This window comes from Choristoneura fumiferana, chromosome 17, assembly GCF_025370935.1.
Source record: "Choristoneura fumiferana chromosome 17, NRCan_CFum_1, whole genome shotgun sequence".
Taxonomy (NCBI): Eukaryota; Metazoa; Arthropoda; class Insecta; order Lepidoptera; family Tortricidae; genus Choristoneura; species Choristoneura fumiferana.
The window spans coordinates 15870178-15890060 of NC_133488.1; the positions used below are offsets into that span (position 1 = coordinate 15870178).

The 19883-nt window shown below is 36.1% G+C and overlaps 2 protein-coding genes across 2 annotated transcripts in view; one reads left to right on the forward strand and one right to left on the reverse strand.

Annotated features, from left to right (window-relative positions):
• Window positions 1-1859: 1859 nt before the first annotated feature.
• Ssrp (structure specific recognition protein) lies at window positions 1860-14969 on the reverse strand. Its single transcript, XM_074100897.1, has 13 exons — window positions 14799-14969; window positions 14530-14715; window positions 13495-13710; window positions 13028-13206; window positions 11988-12227; window positions 10954-11082; window positions 10364-10525; window positions 9673-9805; window positions 8601-8776; window positions 7689-7806; window positions 6780-6974; window positions 6004-6282; window positions 1860-5351 (listed from the first exon to the last, which is right to left on the reverse strand). The coding sequence occupies exons 1-13, from the start codon at window positions 14847-14849 to the stop codon at window positions 5256-5258; spliced, it is 2160 nt and encodes a 719-aa protein (XP_073956998.1). The 5' UTR covers window positions 14850-14969; the 3' UTR covers window positions 1860-5255.
• A 1556-nt stretch (window positions 14970-16525) lies between these two features.
• Hip1 (Huntingtin interacting protein 1) overlaps window positions 16526-19883 on the forward strand; it is a 54880-nt gene continuing 51522 nt past the window's right edge. Inside the window, exon 1 of the mRNA XM_074100903.1 lies at window positions 16526-16853. Within this exon, the coding sequence (XP_073957004.1) occupies window positions 16770-16853 (84 nt within the window). The 5' untranslated portion in view covers window positions 16526-16769. The remainder of the gene's footprint in view (window positions 16854-19883) is intronic.

Consider the following 19883-nt stretch of genomic DNA (forward strand, 5'->3'; position numbering starts at 1 on the left):
AGTCGAACAAACTAGTTTATGTACCACGGTGGAACCTTTTAATAATAAATAAATTTTAGCATAGAGCTGTTCGCTAGAATTTAACGGCTTATTATTAGAGATGGGCCGAACATGGGTTTCACCGAATACGAATATTCGGTAAAACTTTTAGAGTAGTTGTAGATAATTTAATCACGCAGCTCTTGATTAAAAAAAAAACTTGCTTAATTTCTCACAAGAAAGACCTGATTGATTATATTATCATATTATTTTAGTATTAGTATTAAGGTATTAGTATCAATAGCTTAATCTCAAAACAGCTACAGCCTACAATGAGGTACTTATATTTTATTTTAAATTAATAACCATCTTTTTTATTTGCTGTAATTGGAAATAAAGCTCCAGTGCCAAGAAAAACATAAAGTCTCACTGTACCATCAGCCAAATAAGTGGTCTATCAATTTTGAAACAATTTCCTATCAAATGAATACTGTGCAATATGCTTACTGTGTTGGTGTGCAATAAAGAGTTATTGTATCGTATTGTATTGTATTGTATGAATATGTCGCTAAAGTCGAATTTTCAAGTTGACAGACACATCTATTGGAATTATTGTTTTATGACATGCAAACGATTATCAACTTTAGGGTGGTAGACCACATATTTGGCTGATGGTACCACATAAAAGTAACACATTTAAGACTCAACTCATACAAAGCGCTCAATACAGTAAAAAGTTTGAGTACCACTTTGCCGAACATTCGATGATTAAGCCGAATATTCGGTAAAACTGCCGAATATGCCGAATACCGAATATAAAACGTATATTCGGGCCATCCCTACTTATTACTAGTATATATTAGTAGCTGTATGCATAATATTGCGTCCGAGGCCTCTGAGAATATACACTCTAGATTATTTACCAAAGTGGCTAACTATGCATTCCATTTTCATACACAAGCCATACCATAAACGCCCTGTGGTAATTAATTTTCAATGGAGAAGGTAGTCTTCGCCGCATTCGCCAAATATTTCTTTGCTAATAATATTGACCATACACTTTTTGCGGCTCGTCGTTTAGGTACCCACCTACCTACTTAAGAAAAGGCAGCAAATTAACAGGAATTTTAAAAACCCATTTTTTATTTGAATCCCAAACCGTTTTTATAACCAAACGTCTAACGATAATTCTCACACTGCTTCCCTATTTTTTTTAATCATTCAATGCGTGCACATTTCTACTTGCATAAAGGTGCACGAATTGTATCAAATGTGTTGACACCGGCCTATTTATGCAATGATATTTACCCCTGTAAAGTACCGCAAGACCCCTCGGGTTACAAAACGAGTGGCACAAAAAAAACCCATCGCATGCTCTAACGAGCGTTGCTTGCACCGGTTACCTAGGACGGGGCGTTCGTTTCGCGCCATTTTAACGTCCGTATGGAAAAAACTTTCGCCCTACAATCCCTTCCTTGTAATAATAGCAGTGAGTTTACGACGAAGATTGTAGTAAAATTTGTAAGGGTATAAAAGTTCTGAGATGCGCGTCTGAGATAAGTGCTGTAGCTTTCTCTTGTGAAAAGGCGTTAGGACCGGTACCTAATTTACGTAGCAGCTAATAATTTGTTAAATAAAAAAAAAAACATGGGACAAACTAAGCAAAGCTTGTACTAGGATACCAGGCAACGGATAAACATACTTATATAGATAAATACATATAAAACATCCAAGACCCGAAAACAAAGATTCGTATTACCTATTCATACAAATATCTGCCCGGGCCGGAAATCGAACCCGGGACCTCAAGGTTCGTAGTCAGGTTCTCTAACCACTTGGCCATCCGGTCGTACAGATAAATCAAGAAATAAAACAAGATATAAAAGTAGGCGTTATATTAAAACTGTTGTTTTAAACTATGCTGAGCGACAAAAAATCAGACCCTAAAATGTATGAAGTAATTATTTTAATAGCGTAATAGGTAAATTTGTATTTAGAGTGGACCGAATTTTGTGTCGCTGAGTATATTTTAACACTTACAAAATTACGAACAGTCGATTAACCAAATCAAGTTTAACATTACAATGACAATGACAAATTACATTTAAATGGGAATTAAATGCCTGCTCGCTAATGCCCATACATATTTACATACATTGCCATGATTGTAAAACGCATCATCGTTATGAGGTCTCAAAAGGGGAGTTACCATAAGCCAAATATGTGGTTTACCGCCCTAAAGTTGGTAATCGTTTGCATGGCATAAAACAATATTGCCAAGACGTGTCTGTCAACTTGAAAGTTCGACTTTAGCGATATAATAATTTCATAGAACTTACCGTGACGGTGAGTGTACCGGTTTCTAGCAAGGCCGGGAACCCATACCGGTGGTCCCAAAGTTAGTATACGTATACATGCATAGACTGAGCCTGCCGGAAGTTATCACTTATTATCAGATGAATCACATGCTAAATTGCCGTATTAATTGCTTTTGTGTTTAGGCTTCAATAGGAGATAAGGGGTGCTACCACTATTCCTTAGTTTTTTCGGTATCGTGAATATGCTGTTATAGCTTAAAGCCATCGTGGTATTTTGTTGAAACAAAGGCTTACTTCTATGATTTTTTTTATTCGACTGGATGTCAAACGAGCAAGTGGGTCTCCTGGTGGTAAGAGATCACACCAGCACCAGGGGTATTGCAGATGTGTTGCCAACCTAGAGGCCTAAGATGGGATACCTCAAGTGCCAGTAATTTCACCGGCTGTCTTACTCTCCACACCGAAACACAACAGTGCAAGCACTGCTGCTTCACGGCAGGATTAGCGAGCAAGATGGTGGTAGCAATACGGGCGGACCTTGCACAAAGTCCTACCACATGCAAATGATTTGAAGAAAATTACTCATTACATTACTTATCAAATCCCTGTATGTATATTAGCATTTGCATTTGAGAATGTTATTAATCATTATCATCATCATCATTAACAGTTCATTAATTAACTATCAATACATTTACAGTCTAGGAGTTCCGTCCTGCGGAGACGATCCTGGCCTGTCCAACAGAATTTCAATAGCAGATTATTGTATTATCACCGGAATTACCGGGATTGCCAAATTTCAGATAAAAACTTACAAACATTCAAGTTGCAAGTTAAATAAAAGCCTGTAAAATTTTATTGTCGTGCTCATATATAAGAAACGTGTATGTCCGCCTACTCATTACTCATTTCATTAGCGACCTTACTACTTGTGTCGTTGGGTTTTAGTCAAAATCGTAAATGAATATACTAAGTATATTTACAGCTAATGATTTATACGAAACAGATCATCAGTTAAACAGGAATGGTTTACAAACAATATCACAAAGTGCGGTGCAACTTAGTAATGCTGTTAACAGTGATAATATAACAATTCAACGAGTCAATTACGGTCAGTTTTATGTAAAAAAATCATTATATTGGAAAAGACCAGGTTATCAAAACATCTATAAATATGTACTCCAATATTATGAAAATCGTCGTATAAACAGAATCAAATAATATAGACTCGCTGCTTTGTTATATTTGATGATGATGATACATTAATTCAAATTCAGCGTGAACTACAAAATGCGTACGCACTACAGAAGTGTTCCAAACAGACTAAAATTACAGATTTTATTAATATAGAAAAATTATAATTATATCACGTAATGTCTTTTCATTATAAATTTCACGTGAAATAAATAAAATGTAGTTTTATTTTATACACGAGTATATTAATCACACATTCAATAAGTACTTAATAACAACGTCATCGGCTGTTACGACCAAATATGAGTTGTCCCTTCGATGTCGTTATAACTTATTTTGTCTCTGTTCCAATGTGAATATATATTTCTAAGTTGCTCCGCATACATTTATACAATTTCAAGTTCATATAGATTTAAAGCACAGCTTCAAATTACATTTCGGAACTAAAATGGGATTATATACTAATTAAATTCACACAAAAACACAAGAAAATTCACATGCATCTTGACCAGTAATTATGATTTCTACTTAAAATATTACGAATTGCAATTATGAACCTTTGTTATCTTTTGGATTAACAATAAACAAGGAAAATAATTCAATACGCATTGTGAATACTACCATTCGTCAAGGTCATGGAACAAAACTAATGTAATTTCAGTTGATTATGTTTCACTGTCTTAAGCAGGTAAAAAATGCTTCTATACAAGTATAACAATAAATAAGTTTTTTTTTAAACCGATTACTTGCGTTGGTAGGGTTTTATTTAAAAGTTTATGATGCGTCCAAGTGTAACTTAATTATATTTAACATACCATAAGGCCTGGCATACACAGGCCCGTAGCTCGTATGTGTGTATAAAGTTTACGTGTGGCAGAAACTTGCACAAAAATGTGCATATTACAGGTACTTGTAACATGGACCTCATAATGATTAACAAAAAACGTGTGTACATTTTCATTTTGTATTTGTAAATCTAACGGACTGTTGGCGAAACGGTTAATAATTACGATTTAGCACCATCAAAGCCTTTTTTTGACATAATTATAGTAAATATCGGCGGACTATAGGACTCGAAAACAAAATAGAGCATGACCAAGCCAGAGCGATTGTTCACCTATGGAAATCCCCACATAGCAACATTCATCGAAATTGTTAAGAGCCGTTTGCGTAATCTCTGAAATAAATATAAAAGAATTGCTCAAGAGAGCTGAATGAGAATCAGAATGAACGCAAGTGCCATGAAAAAAGGTGTCTAAAGTACAGCTAAGATTTCGGGAAGGATCATTGAGACACCTGTTTTGTATTACAAAATTTGACGCACACGAACATAAGATTCTAAGACTAATAGTTCAACACACGGGTCGGCAGGCCGATCGCGGCTGCTTGTGTAGTACTTCGCAGAAATATGAATGAATGCAAAAAAAAAAACTTATTGTTGTACAGTCAAGTGCAAAGATATCGACACGGCTAAAGTGTCAAAAATATGTATACACGACTTTATGCACTTAATATTAAGGTCGTGTATACATATTTTTGTAACTTTGGCCGTGTCGATATCTTCGCCCTTGAATGTAACTGGCTGGATCGCATTGAGTTAATCCAATAAAGATTGTAATGTGAGTTGAGTCTAACGAAGTGGGCCACAAACTTGGCGCAAGTACTAGCCAGACATCTAGTGTCTTCAAAAGTGTTATCACTTATAACAGAAATAATCCAAACTTCCTGATTTATACTTAAAACAGTTAAAACTATAACAAGTTTTTAATCGCTGCCGCTCCCGCTCTCATCCGCAGAACCGGATGACGCTTCGGACGAAGAGCTCTTCGCTTTTGGCTTTTCCTTTTTGGACTCTTTGCTCTGAAAAAAAAAAATAACATATTGATATAATAAGAGGCCCATTTCACGAAGTTACAAGTTACTACAATTCATAAGCGGTAGTCTCTTTTCAATGCATACTGTTAAACAAAGACTGCCGATGCCGCTTGTAAATTGTAACTTGTAGCTTCATGAAATAGGGCACTGGTCACACAGGCCAATCCAATAGTAAACAAATGGCAAATCAACTCTTGGCATGAAATATTTTCATGATATTTTTTAGTGAGGTTTGTAAGTTCGACTTTACATCTGTTTACTACTTCAATGATCATCTCGTTTATTATCGTCCCTGAGCAATGTTTTTTTAATAATATGTTTTATACGCAGAAATAATAATGCAGGAATAACAATAATTTTACTATCAAGTGGCCACCTCAGGCTGCATTGTCTAACGCGCTGACGTCTGTGATCGCATTTACCAGCTCTTTATACATTAGTCTTATACTGTGTGACAGAACGAAATGGTGTATCGGACAATAAGGTCTCTGGTTCCAATATTCACTTCATTGAGTTATAATACTTATAATAATATAGATAAGGTTGGTTTTTTAACGAAAATTTATTCTAAATATATTTAAATTGTTTCTTATGTTAACCCACCCAGCAAGCACCAAAACACTTATTCCATACTCACATCCTTAGAATCCTTTTTCTTCTTATCACCATCAGAATCCGATGAGCTGTCATCATCCTCTATGTACTCTTTGCTGGTGAACTTGCCAGAACCAGTGCCTGCGCTGGAAGTTTTAGGTTTCTTGCTTGGAGGAGCCTTACTCTTCTTCTCTGCTGCCTTCTGTTCCTTGGCTGCTTGCTTTTTCTTCTGTTTAAATTCGTCAGCGGCGCCGCTTTCCTTGTACTTCTTCATCGCCTGGTTGTATTCTTCTTTGGACTTGTTCGCTTTCTCTTCCCATTCCTGTATATATTGAAAAAGCAATATGAGGAAATTAGTCATTTTTTAAAGAAACCATATTCAAATTGTGGTCCTTTTAAATGGATTTGTTTTCTCTCAACTTGCGTGCACCACAAAAATGTTAGTAAATTAACGATAATTTAAATATTTTTCATGGCGAAGTGGCAGCTACAGTAGAGCATGTAAAGCATATTTGTTATTCTATGACTAACTAGACAGACATAACTATTACCGTAGAGACAAATATTTACACACTAAAACTTGTAAAAATATTCGTCATGAACTCATATTATTTGATTACTCATATATTACTAATAAGTTTCGAGAAATAGAGCCCAGGGCTCGTTTCTCGAAGCATAATACTCTAATAATATAAGTGTTTTGTTTCATTTTCTCATGTAATTTACGAGACAAAACACACATATTATTAGACTTGGAAGCTTTCCGAAACAAGGCCTAGATGTGCAATGCCTGATTTTTTATCCATAAAGTATACTGACCGATTTATCCTTCAGGTCGCGCCACATCTCGCCGCCCTTCTTGGCGATCTCCGTGACCTTGATACCAGGGTTGTCTTCGGTTATCTTCTTGCGGTTTTCATTAAGCCACAGCATGAAAGCCGTAGCGGCGCGCTTGGGCGCGTTCACGTCTTTCTCTTTCTTGGATTTTTCCTTGCGTTTTCGTGGGGCTTCCGACTGAAAATTTGAATTGTATTTTTTTCACAGGTGATTGGATTACGAATCGGATAAATGTCACTTAGGAGTAAACTTCAACTGTTTTATTTGCCGATCTATGTCCTGTCACTTCAGATAAAAGCAAGGTATTTTTTTTAAATAGGCTTGAGTTTGACCACAATCACACATGATGGTAATCAATATAATTACCCCCTGTTTCACCATCCATTGATTAATTTTATTTGACGGATAAATGTGACGCAGTCTCTGTTTGTTTTGTTCAAATAGACGTAGACACGGCAACAAATTTATCCGTCAAATAAAATTAATCAATGGGTGGTGAAACAGCCCCTCGCCCTTTCTTTATTGAACACCAATACATAAGTAAGCAGTACAGAAAACACTGGTATATAGAGCTTATCCAAGGTAAGCAATATAATGTATGTGGTGGGTAATGTAAGATTAACTTTAAGTTGTCCTACTGTTTTTGTTTATTGTATGTTTTTAGTCGTGCCGAATTATGGTCTCAGGCCATTTTTCACTTCATTGACTTTATTTCGATCGAATTATTGTTTAATGACATGGACTTATGTTGAAAACATTACAATTAATCTCAAAATTAATTAAAAACAGTTACTATTAATCGAATAAGGTAATTATGGTTACATTGCCCAATTTTCACGTTATCGCAATAAAACTAGTAAATAGAGAAAACAAATCAAAAGTGCTACTTACGATAGTTATTGCTTTTTTGGGTTTCTTTTCCTTCTTTTCTTTCTTCTTCTCTTTTTTGCTGTCGGTCGACGCATTGGATCCGTCCGAGTCCTCCGAAGATGACGGATTGGTGTCGTACCTAAAGATATTGTTAAATAATGTTTGAGACACGCACTGTGTTTCAAAATACAATACACCCGCCATCAGGCTTCAAAAATGAAGTGATAGGGCCTGTTTCACCACTTGTCGACTAACTTTAAGTGACGGATATCAGTGATGTTTCCGAATAAACAAAGACGGCATTACTTTTATCTGACACTTAAAGTTAGTCGACAAGTGGTGAAACAGGCCCTTAATGTTTCTATAAGCTATTATCGTATTTATGTTGATTCGCAGGTTACAATTTCAGCTATCCAGATGAAACAGCATCAAACTGAACATTTATACGAATTTCGTTCGCATGCTTGTAAAGAGCTTGATTCAGTGAGGCGACAATCAGACAGACAGATTGTAGCTGAAATATACCGGTGAAGAGTTTGCTTGTGCTGGCACACACAAGAGAACTTTCTTGAATGCTTACATATCCTTCTACTAATATTATATAGGTAAATGCGAAAGTTTGTCAGTGTGTTTGTTACTCTTTCGTGTCAAACGGCTAGATGGAATTGGTTGAAATTTGGTACCTACGTAGATAGATTATAGGAACAACTCATAAGCTACTTTTTATCTCAAAATTTCCACGGCATCAGGACCTACGCACCTAAAATTCCAAAATCTCAACCGCTAAATCTAGAAACATGATTTTTCACAGGTGATTTCCACACAACGCAAATGAATACTGTTATGAAATTTTTCGGGAATTCCCATGGGAATTTAGAAATCCCGGCATAAAGGTTCACGAGAGAAAACCTGCGATAAAAAAAAAAGGCTTACTCCTCCGCAACGTCGCTCTCTTTAGCCTTGTCGGGGTTGAAGTCTTCATCGGTGCTTTCATCGTCGCTGTCGTCGGAGTCCCGTTCCTTCGCCTCGGCTTTCACGCGCGCGAGATACGCGTCCGGCTCCTTCTCAGTGTCCGAGTCGCCGAAGTCATCGTCGTATAGGGCTTTGTCCTGGAATAACAACAAAAGATTGCAATGTTAACCCTCTGTTTCACCATCCATTGAAATTTATTTGACGGATAAATGTGATGCCGTCTGTGTTTGTTTTGTTCGAATAGACGGAGACGGCATCACATTTATCCCTCAAATAAAATTAATCAATGGGTGTCAAGTGTTTCAGTGTGTTTGTCGGACGTTATTCACAAGTTACGTCACGTTACGCTAGGTTACTATGCGGCCAACCGCACGGTTCTAGCGTGCCGTCTCTTTCTCAAGCAATACTTTAAAGAGAGACGGCGCGCTAAACGCCATACGTAGTTTCAGAATCAAAGCCGCCAGTTAGTGGCTGGAGTGTGGTACTAAACTACTCGATTCCCACTGAGTTACCAAAATTTATTATGTAAACGTATGGCAAAAGTTGTGTACACGAAATGTGCTTAGACCAGTTTGCTTTGGTATGTTTTAAGGAAAACCAAGACTAAAATCTGTCATTAGTCTAAAAGTACTAAAATTATTGACGAACTTTGTGACGAAAAACCGACTTCTATATATCCTTCCTTCAAGGTTTTATTAGACTAAGGGGCTGTTTCACCATCCATTGATTAGCGTTAACCGACGGTTAAATGTGATGCCGTCTCCGTCTATTCGAACAAAACAAATAGAGACGGTATCACACCTAACCGCCAGTTAACACTAATCAATGGATGGTGAAACAGCCCCTAAGACTGAATAAAGACTCGAACTCCTTTTTATAAGTATATAGCTTTTAAAAGGTTGGTTTAAAATTTGGGTGGTAGGAGCATATACAAATAACAAAGTGTGCATCAATATATATATATACTACAACTTTCTGTCACGTTACGCTTCATGTTAATGACACTAATACGCTCACAAACAATGTCCCTTACGTTCTTTCCAGTATTCTTGACGTGCAGCTTCTTAGAGGTGATGTAGTCAAACAGTTTGTCGTATTCGCCCTTCTCGATGCTGCTGAATGTGTGAACGCTGCCAGACTTTAGCTCAATCTCGAAATCGAACGACCTGTAATCATTTAGTTAAAGTTAAGACAACACACAAAGTTATAGAGTGGAATTGAGATGGGTTCACTGTTTCGAACTTTTTAGTTAGGTTATCATGGTCTTCTGTTATTTTCAAATGTACATGTTAATTGGTGATAAATGAACCTTATAAGTAACTCTTTCGATCTGCATCATAAAATACGGCATTTTATTGTTGTCGTATCTGATGGGTTCGAGTCTCGATTAAAACAGACTATTTTTCAATAATCCAAAACTGCAGATATTTTGTAAATAAAGGAAGTCTCCTTTATACAGAATGTGCTATTTTTTATATAAGGGGGAAAATGAGCATGAGCGTCACCTGATGGGAAGCAATCACCACCGCCCATGGACACCTGTCAACACGAGGGGTATCACAGGTGCGTTGCCGGCCCTTTAAGAGACTGATAGGCTCGTTTTTTAAAGATCCCTAAGCTGTATCGCTCCGGAAACACTGGCCCAGGAAGCTTGTTCCAATATTTTAATTCCCAACCATGTGGCACTCGATCCTTCCACCCTGTATATATGGCGGTTTACTTACTTGGTAGAAGAAGCGCCACCACGCGCGAAGTTGACGGAAGCGATCTCCTCGAAACGAATATGCACGGGCGGCTTGTGTACATAGATAAAGCCTTTCTCCAGGGGGTACAAGTAGCCCGCTGCCGCCTTGTAGGAGCACGCTATCGCCGGCGTCTTGTGGTGCCTGCAACATAGAGGATGTTATTAGGAACTAGAAATATTACATTTGGTGTTTTTGCTGAATAACATTAAGCCACAGTCTTGGCCGCAGCGTACAGAATAGAGATCTATTAATTGTCTGTTACCAGTATGTATAGTGAAAGGCGAAAGTCTATTTTCTCTGAGGAAAAGTGCAAACGGTCGTAAGTGTAACATGATCAATAAAAAGATTTCTGAAAAGTGTAAGTAACAGAATGAACTGTCCTGGAAGTGTCAAAAGAAGTTATATATATACAATAGTTTTTTATTATTATAATACAATAATAATGTTGTTGTAGATGCACATAATAATGCTTGTCTCAAATAGCGCTAAGGAAGCGGCTGCTACCACTTGTTAGTTAGTAATCTTTTTCCTTTTTTGTCTTTAGTGCTAGTGAAAAAAAAAATACATACCCTAGAAAATCACCAGGTCCCGTGACTCTTCTGTTGATGATTACCTTCATTATTTTGGCTAGAACTTCATATGTGGGGCCAGAGAGTTCTTTTGAAATCTTGTCTTCATATTTTTCTTTTAATTCTTCCCTGAAAAAACAAAAGAGGATTGTACCGCGTACCCTTTACATATAATTTGACGACCGGATGGCCAAGTGTTTGGAGAACTTGACTTGGGTCCTGGATGTTTGATATGTATTTATTTATTTAATGTAAGTATGTGCAGGCAAAAGGAAGGTTGGAAGACCAGTGATGCGATGGACTGATGACATTGTAAAAATCGCTGGAACCGACTGGACAAGTACTGCCAAAGACAGAGAGCTGTGGAAGAAGATGGAGGAGGCCTTCACTCAAAAAGGGGCCCAAGTCTCAGAAGAAAAAAAAATGAAAGTAATCATACTAACACTAGGTATTAAGAACCATTCACTAACAACACTAACACTACTCTATATAATGTGCAGAAGAGACAGGGCTAATATAGGCTTTTTATTTTTATTAAGTATGTTCATTGCCTAGTATCCATAGTACAAGCTTTGCGTAGTTCGGGACTAGGTCAATTGGTGTCAAGTGTCCCATGCATGATATTTATTTAATTAAAACCAATGTCATAACATATCACTCGTATTGAAAATACAATATTGATAATAAAATTATAAATACATATATCTGTACAACTACCATAAAGGTGCAAAAATAAAAAAAATATTAAAAGAAGTCCTCTTAGGCAAGGTTCATAGCACTCCCTCTTTCAATAGCTAAGCTAATTCTTTGTCAAGGAAGCAGCCAGCTCTATGGTCCCTTGTGAAGTCCATTAACCTCTTTGCTATTTCCTATTTCTATTTATAGTAAGTATACCTGGCCTTGTTGGATGTCTTACTCATCTTATTGGCCAGTGACAGATTGTACCAGTAGAGACAAGTAATATAGATTTTTTTTTTTTTTTTTACTGTTAGTTAAATGTTATGTATAAGTTAAGTAAATTTTGCTATACTTACTCAGTAAACGGCAATTCTAAACTGGTCTCCTCTTCTATACCAAAAAGCAGCACCAAATAATGGTACCGAGTCTGACCTTGCTTTATGGGGGGGTCTAGGGATACTACAAAGAACATCTGACGGGTGTCCTTATGGGGCAGCAGGAACAGGCGGAGCACCGTTGACATTGGGATCTTGTAGTCAAACGTTTTACCATGGAGTTGAAAGAAAGTTTGGAATACTTTTATATCGTAGCGACCACTGTAAAGGAAAGGAAGTTATTAGGTTTTTTTGTCATTGTTTTATATACTTTGAACATAAAGTCACTAGCAGACGTCACCAGTGCTGACTGAAACACTGTTGTCTAGGGGGGAAGGGGGCATGGATAATTTTACACATTTTGGTGGAGGTTTTTAATATGGCCAAAATTGATGTAACATTATTTTCACGCAACCCTATAATTTCAATTCAACTATGTCAACCATATAGGCCAATATAGGGTGATACTCAACCCTTAATTTCGATCTCGAACATATCAACCATATAGTTTAATATAATCGGATCGATATTCAGGTATATGCGGCTTCCTATTACGTAAGGGATCAGTTTAAGTATTGTGCGGCTTCTTTTTTGTTGTAATGGGATGTTTCAAGGAGTTTATGTTTGAAAGTCTTTGAATAATCATTGCACCATAATTAAAGTACTTATGCAATATGTATTATTCATACCTATTTGTAATCTACTAAATAAACTAAACATGTTACTTTATAAATCTTCATTCAAATTAAACTAGTGGTTAGCAAGGCTCATTTTAGAATTTACCTTGGTAAGTCACCTTAAAATTGGTAGTTAAAAATAGTCTAAAATTTTTCCATTGTATGACAATGAACTGTGTGTAATTAACTGTATTGGTATATTGCCTAGATTTCCGGTCAGATAATTGGTATCATTAACTACCAGTTAAAAATGGTCCAGTGTGGAATTGGGTAAAACTTCTGTAATCATAGTTTTTCCATGTATGGGCCTGGACAGTGTTAACTGATTATAATATTAATTCTCACCGAGGAGTAAGACACTGCAGCTCCCGGAAGATTGCAATGGCATCTCCAGATACAGAAATAACGCTGGCCTTGTTCATGACCTGTTGGTGGAAGGCTTCTACAGCATCCATGTCACCAGCAAGCTCATTGGTGGGGATATGAAACCTCATCTCCATGAGAGACGCTGGGGTGTCATCATTCTGAAATTTATGTACAAATATATTTTGATTAACTGTGTGATATCAGTTAATAAACATGACGAAAGTAAAATAGTTTATAGTTTTCTTAAGTATTTTCATGTTTACTAACTCTTGGACCATTTGTTGTCTTTATTTTGAATTAATAAATAAAATAAATAAAAACAGAACAGCTTTTATGCTGCAACCCGTTTTTCGAATTTTACTGGCAGGTTACAATCCACTATTTGGGAAACTATAAAAAATATATTGTAACTTGAATAGATGATTTTTTTTTTAACAAAATATTACCTGATGAAATTCCAGTGTAACTTCGTTCTTGCCCGTATTACACTGAGATACATAATGGAGGGGTATTTCGAAGGCTGTGTGTGAGCCGATGTTGAAGCTGAGCAGAGCTCCGTTGAACTTGGCCGTGCCCCAGTTCCAGCCCTTTAAGGACAGCTCCTTTTCTAACATGTCCTTGTTGTAGTTGGACTTGAAGAATTTAGCTACCTTATCCTGTTCCTGTAGTTGAAATTATATTTTATTTTAAGCTCTTAAGTCCTTGCATACTTCATAAAGTACAAATCAATTGTAAGAATAACTGCCAATGTACATCTATGTGGAGTACAAATTTTTCAAAACTTGTTGAAGTAATTATCAAAATCGTAAAACTGGGAATTCTTGGCTTGGTCTGCAGAACTATATATGTTAAAAAAGTCAGGACTTACAAGTGCCTTTTTGTAAGCTAATTAAAAATACCACTAAATCATAGGCTGTTCTAGTGCCAACAATGTGTGCATTTTTATTGAATAAAAATGTTATTGAACCTTATAACAAATTGGAAAAGAAAGGCTTGTTCAGATTAAATGTGTTTCTAGGGAGTTAACAGCATATGAAGCTGGTTTATGTTTATTGAGTTTTGTTTGCCAATCCAAAATAATAGTTAAATAAGAATGCCTACTCTTATTATATTTTGGAAGTGAATATTAAAACAGTTATTTCACTACCATTACACTTTTTAGTCCAAACAGAATAAAGAATGAATATGAAGTGTATACCAAAACAAGTTTGTAGGTGGCACTCGGTGGAACCCTGTTTTGATAAGAGCTGCAAATGCTGACTGCAACAGGGTTGTACCAAGTAGGTCCGCTTAAAGCAAAGGGGGTCCCATATATAACTTTAACTCTCTAACCTAACCTAACCTGTGTAGTCGGGACCCTCTTTGCTTTACTCTAACCACCAAGTGTCATGCACAAGCTTGTGAAGGTATAGTTTATAATCATGATCAGAAACAGCTAAATCAAAAGTAATGGGTGCAATAGAATATAATTGAATACTCACCCCCTCCTTGAAACCTCCATATCTGTGTAAAGTGCCGTTTTTCAGAAATATTCTCAATCCCCACGAACCAACAAACTTCTGGAAATTGACAAGCTCAATATCATTTGCTGTAATCTGTTCTACTTTGCCTGTCTTGCTGTTTTTGAATATTATATTCTGATCAGTCATTTTTAATCTCCCAGGAACCTGCAGAAGAAAAATTAGTTCTTATAAAAAGCAGCTGATATTAGCGGGAGAAATCATGGATGAAATATGGGTGTTTGCAATACCATAGCGCCTTTAATCTCAGCAGAGACATCGTTGTACTCAAGGAATTCCATTGTGCACTTCTATTGAGATATAAAATCAGTTGAAACCACGACGCTGTTAGAAAATGAACGTGCACCAAACAAAATTTCTATCAGCGTTTACCGGAACAAAAATGACAATGACAGCAAGCTAGTAAATGCAGTGTTGTCACATACTATTTTGGAAAAACGGTAGAACAGAATACAAAAATTAGTAGAAATTGGTATAATTTGAAATGGAAAATAGGTATACCTACCAACTCAAGGTTAATCCATTTTTAATGATTAAAAATGCGCATAAAATGTTTTAAATTATTTATTCGTGATGTTTAGTTTATCCATATTCTTATTAAATAATCTCATGTTAAGTCATGTTCAGACATAGGATCTCCACTTGATTAACGCGTTCCGTTTTAAGTGCTGAAATTACAAGATAGGCTAAATTCGATAGTAAGTAAGTAACATTTCATTACACGCGTGGTAAATTGTTTACAATCGTAATATTTTAAAAAATAGGTAGATTAGAGGCCAAGGGTCAGGGCATGTTACATTGAATACATTTTTAAATATGATGAAAGTAGTTTAATCCCCCATGTGCACGGATTGTAATAAGATTGACGACTTAATACATTTTTTGGTGGAATGTGTATTGACCAAGGATATCCGCGAGAGGTATTTGAGTGATTTGGACCTGTTCAATGGTGCAGTGAATATTATTTTGAGTGGTCCGGTATCGGAAGATGCAGTACGAATTTACAGGTTCATCAAGCACTCCTTTGCAGCCAGATAATCTGGACATCGCAATAGGAGTGTTTGATGACTGTGGACATCGCGTCTTTCAATGAGGCTGACATAGTCACACAGGTGCACTAAAGCCTCAAAAAAAAAATAGAAAAATAAAGAGGCCAAGGGTGGTAGATAGGTAGAACGGAGGCGAAATAGATAGATCTACCAAAAAGTTAGTAGAGTGACAACATTGAGTAAATGACCGACTGAGTAGTGAGTGAATGGAAAAATATAATATACTGTCTACTGTCATCCATCATGTCTGTCCAATCATTGGACTCCAATGTCTGAATCAGGGCTTTAAATACCGTTAAAAAGTGGTAACGTTACCAACTGTCAAACCGATTTAACGTTAAATGATAATTAACGTTAAACGATTTACCGTTACTTATACAACTTTTTACCGGTAAAAAAAAATGGTAACGTTATCAGCTATTCATTAAATTAACGTTAATTCAAAAGTATCGTTAAATCGTTTTAACGGTATTTATTTTACTATTTACCGGTGAGCTTGGGTAACGTTAAATGGCAAATTATCCTCATTTATCGAGCGAGTATGCACGCGCTAAATTGGCAACACTCGGTAGCATAGCAAAAATTACCGATAGTGTTACTTCGGTATCGTTATAATAATGTGAATTGGGTAACGTTAACAAGCCCTACAATGTAAAGTAAATTTACCGGTAAAAATAACGGTAATTAGGTAACGTTAAATAATGTTAAGTTATCAATTAACGTTAAATTTTAATACCGGTACTAGGTATTTTTATGATTTTTACCGTTATTTAACGTTACTTATAGTGTGAATTTGGTAACGTTAACAAGCCCTGCTTGCAATATCTGTCGTCTGTTGCTGCGTTTTGTTGCGTGTGTTCTGGGTTTCGGACGTCAATCCAACTGCAATAGCCTGTGATTATTAGGAAGGAAAGTGTATGATATAAAGAAAGATGCATGATAAGTTTGAATAATACGGAACTGTTTTGGTTTTGATTGCAAATAAATAAGTATATCAAAATAAATAAGTGCTGGTTTTATACTTACTACTACTATATAGAAATTCTGTGAATTACGTGTTCAGACCTCTAAATAAGTTTAGGCTGCTTTATTTAAAAAATAAATAGTGTTCTTGGATTTTTCTGCTGCCGAAGACTCGTATGTATTGGACCCATGGCTTCGTTGTCGCTACCTCGGGTTCTTCAGCTTAAGAAAAATAGTTTGGACGCAGAGCGGGAACACTTTGAGAAGTTCCAGGTAAGTACTAAAACATCCTGAAATTTAATCAGACTATAAGGCTGACCTTACACTTAGTGGCCCAGTATTCTTAGTAAAAGTTATAATACTAATGTCCCAAGCATGATGTGTGACCAAATACTCATTTTATTAGTAATGAAGGTATAAGAAAACTAATAAATTATTGAAGGTACTAAAACATTTATGACAGTTTAATTTTAATGTCTTCATATGAGGTATTATTACTTTGACATAAGTACCTACTTTGGATCGGCCAAAGTTAACAGAACTACATAACAGTTGAATTTGTACAATATTTTAATACTTTGTCTGCATAACTGATTATTTCTGCTATTGATTAAGTTAATGGTTTAATAAATCTTACTGAACATCCTACAATCGCAAATATCTTACTAATCACGTAAAAAGGTTTGAACAGAATTAGACACATTGATTACTTTTTACTTTTTATCCTCAAACATTGCATAATTCCCACAGTATAGCGACAAATAAATTCTTCATAGACACAGTCAATGGCAATAGGTTAGGACCTTTCCTTTCCTTTCCTTGCCCTTGCAGGGCTAGTATTGCAATAAAATTGTAATGTTTTCTAGTGTGTTTATTGTCCTGATTGTTGACAATAAAAATCAAGTTGTTGTTGTGTTGTAAAAGAAATACACATTTGTAGCTCCAAATAGGCATGTATGCTGTGGCCTGAGCGTTCAATTGTACAAATTGTACCATGTCTTGCGATACCGCTAGCTAGGAGAACGCTGGGATGCCTGGGGCTGTTTAACACGTAGTTATTTTAAACAAAGTCCTTTCCTAAACAAATTATTTGCCATAGTACTCAAAATGAGAATAGTAAAGCTTCATTATTAATTCTCGCAACAGAATTCATTCAAAGCATGCAAATGCTACAAATTGCAATATACTTTTATCAATTTGCATCAATTAATTATGGATGTCAAGGTTTCTTCTTTAAATTAGGTTTGCATACAATCTAGTTTTTCTAAAATATTCTTTAATTGGGGTTTTACAGGTTTTCTTGGAATTGCAAAATATTTGCTGTTTGATGAAATTAAGATTAGCATTAAAAAAGTATAGGCTAGTATGAGAAAATAATGGGCTATGATAAAATAGAAGATGCAATCTAAAGTTCCATTTCATAGATATCATGCTGTAAATTTTTCTAATAGATTTAACTTAAATTGGCACTTGACACCAATTTATATCCAAATAGCCCGAAACATGTTGAGCTAAACTCGGTTAAAGACGTGAGTTATCCGTTACAATATCATTTAATTTATATCCACCCTTTAGGTGTAGAAGTACCGAACATAATTTTTACAGTTCAGAACATTTAAATTCTTGAATATATAGTTGTAATTGCAAGACCTTATACATTTCCAAAATAGAAAAAAATAGGATATGCATCAAATTTTGCTTAGGCTGGCTCCACACGTTGGCGACAATGTTGGCCCGAAGCGGAACTCGGTTATACGGTGGAATGAGATGTATACAGGATGGAAAGTTGAGATAGGGCAGCCACTAGATCCCTTCCTGCTACGCGAAAATCCTCTTAGAAGACCTATACTAACTTTTTGAGTGATGACAATCAACATTCACAGATTTTTGATAAAATGTACCTACAGTCAGAGGGAAAATCGACAGATTTGACTTTTTTATGCCAATCGGTTCCATTTCTATCAAGGATTAAAACACTCTTTGAGACCAACTAAAGTTAGAGTACTAGAACACCCACAAATCAAAGAAAACTTTTTCCATACAGTTTGTAGGGTACCTAATAATTTGCAGTGAAACTTTCGCATGTTGTTTTTTTACGAATATGAATCCTTTATGCTTAAAGAAAATTAAACAGTATGTAGAAAACTAAAAACTGAACATTTTAAATAAAGTTAGTGTCTTAACCCAGTATTGCTGCCCCATCTCAACTTTCCATCCTGTATATTCATCCAATGTATCCACCTCATTCCACTTTATAACCGCGTCCCGCTTGGGGCCAACGTTGGTGCCAACGTGTGGAGCCGGCCTTAATTTTATTAAACTGGATCTTTCCATGTCGCTTGGAATGGAACACTTACTCTACTATTACGACAAGTGACGCGTACGCATCACCTGAACGTGGCTAGCATGATACAATTATTGTCACCAGGATATTTATTTTAATACTGACCTATTCATTCTCATCTTGATGATCAATTATACAATGAACATGTATTCATGCAATAGGTCATAATTATTAAACAAAATGTGTAAATATGTGTTATTCCTGAAGTCCTGCTATCTACATAATAAATTTCATCCAATTCTGTGCAGCCGTTTTAGCTTGAAGAGGTTCCAAACTTTCGTATTTAGTATTTATATTATTAGAAGGATTGGCTGACCGTCTTCTATCTTAAACTCAAATAGGTGTATATAACATTTCCAACGTTTTAACTTATTGTGACTGAGACGCCCACATCGTGCTAGCCGCGCCGCGTCCCCGCTCACACGTGTGAAACGATGTCGCGTTGCGTCACCGAGCCTGTGCCCGCGACAGCTGTACACACAAACAACAACATGCATTATACGATTTCACACATGCATAATACTTTAATAAAGATTCTGTTTAATAAAATAAAAGTATTTTTTTGCTGATTGTACTTTTTGTTAAATTTACTAGGATTGTCATCCAACTTACACATGTTACACCAAATTTCAAGTCATGAAACTGGAAGTGGGTCAAAATGAACTTACAAGAATTGACACAACAAGAATTACAAACAGGGCAAGTTAAATAAAAACTTGTAATGTAATTAAGGATTACGATTTTGCGCGAAAATCCTGGATCCCTAGTACTGACGGGGTACGGTACGGCTAAGGTGGAGACACTCCGGGGCTCTTGAACTTGAAGTTTACGGTGTTATTGGCGGTTTAGTTTGTTGTTACGGCAACCTCGTCAATCTACTCCAAACTGGGCACTCAGAACGGACATGGTAATTTTACTCTACAAAACACTCTTTAACACTAGTCACATGCTTATGGGAT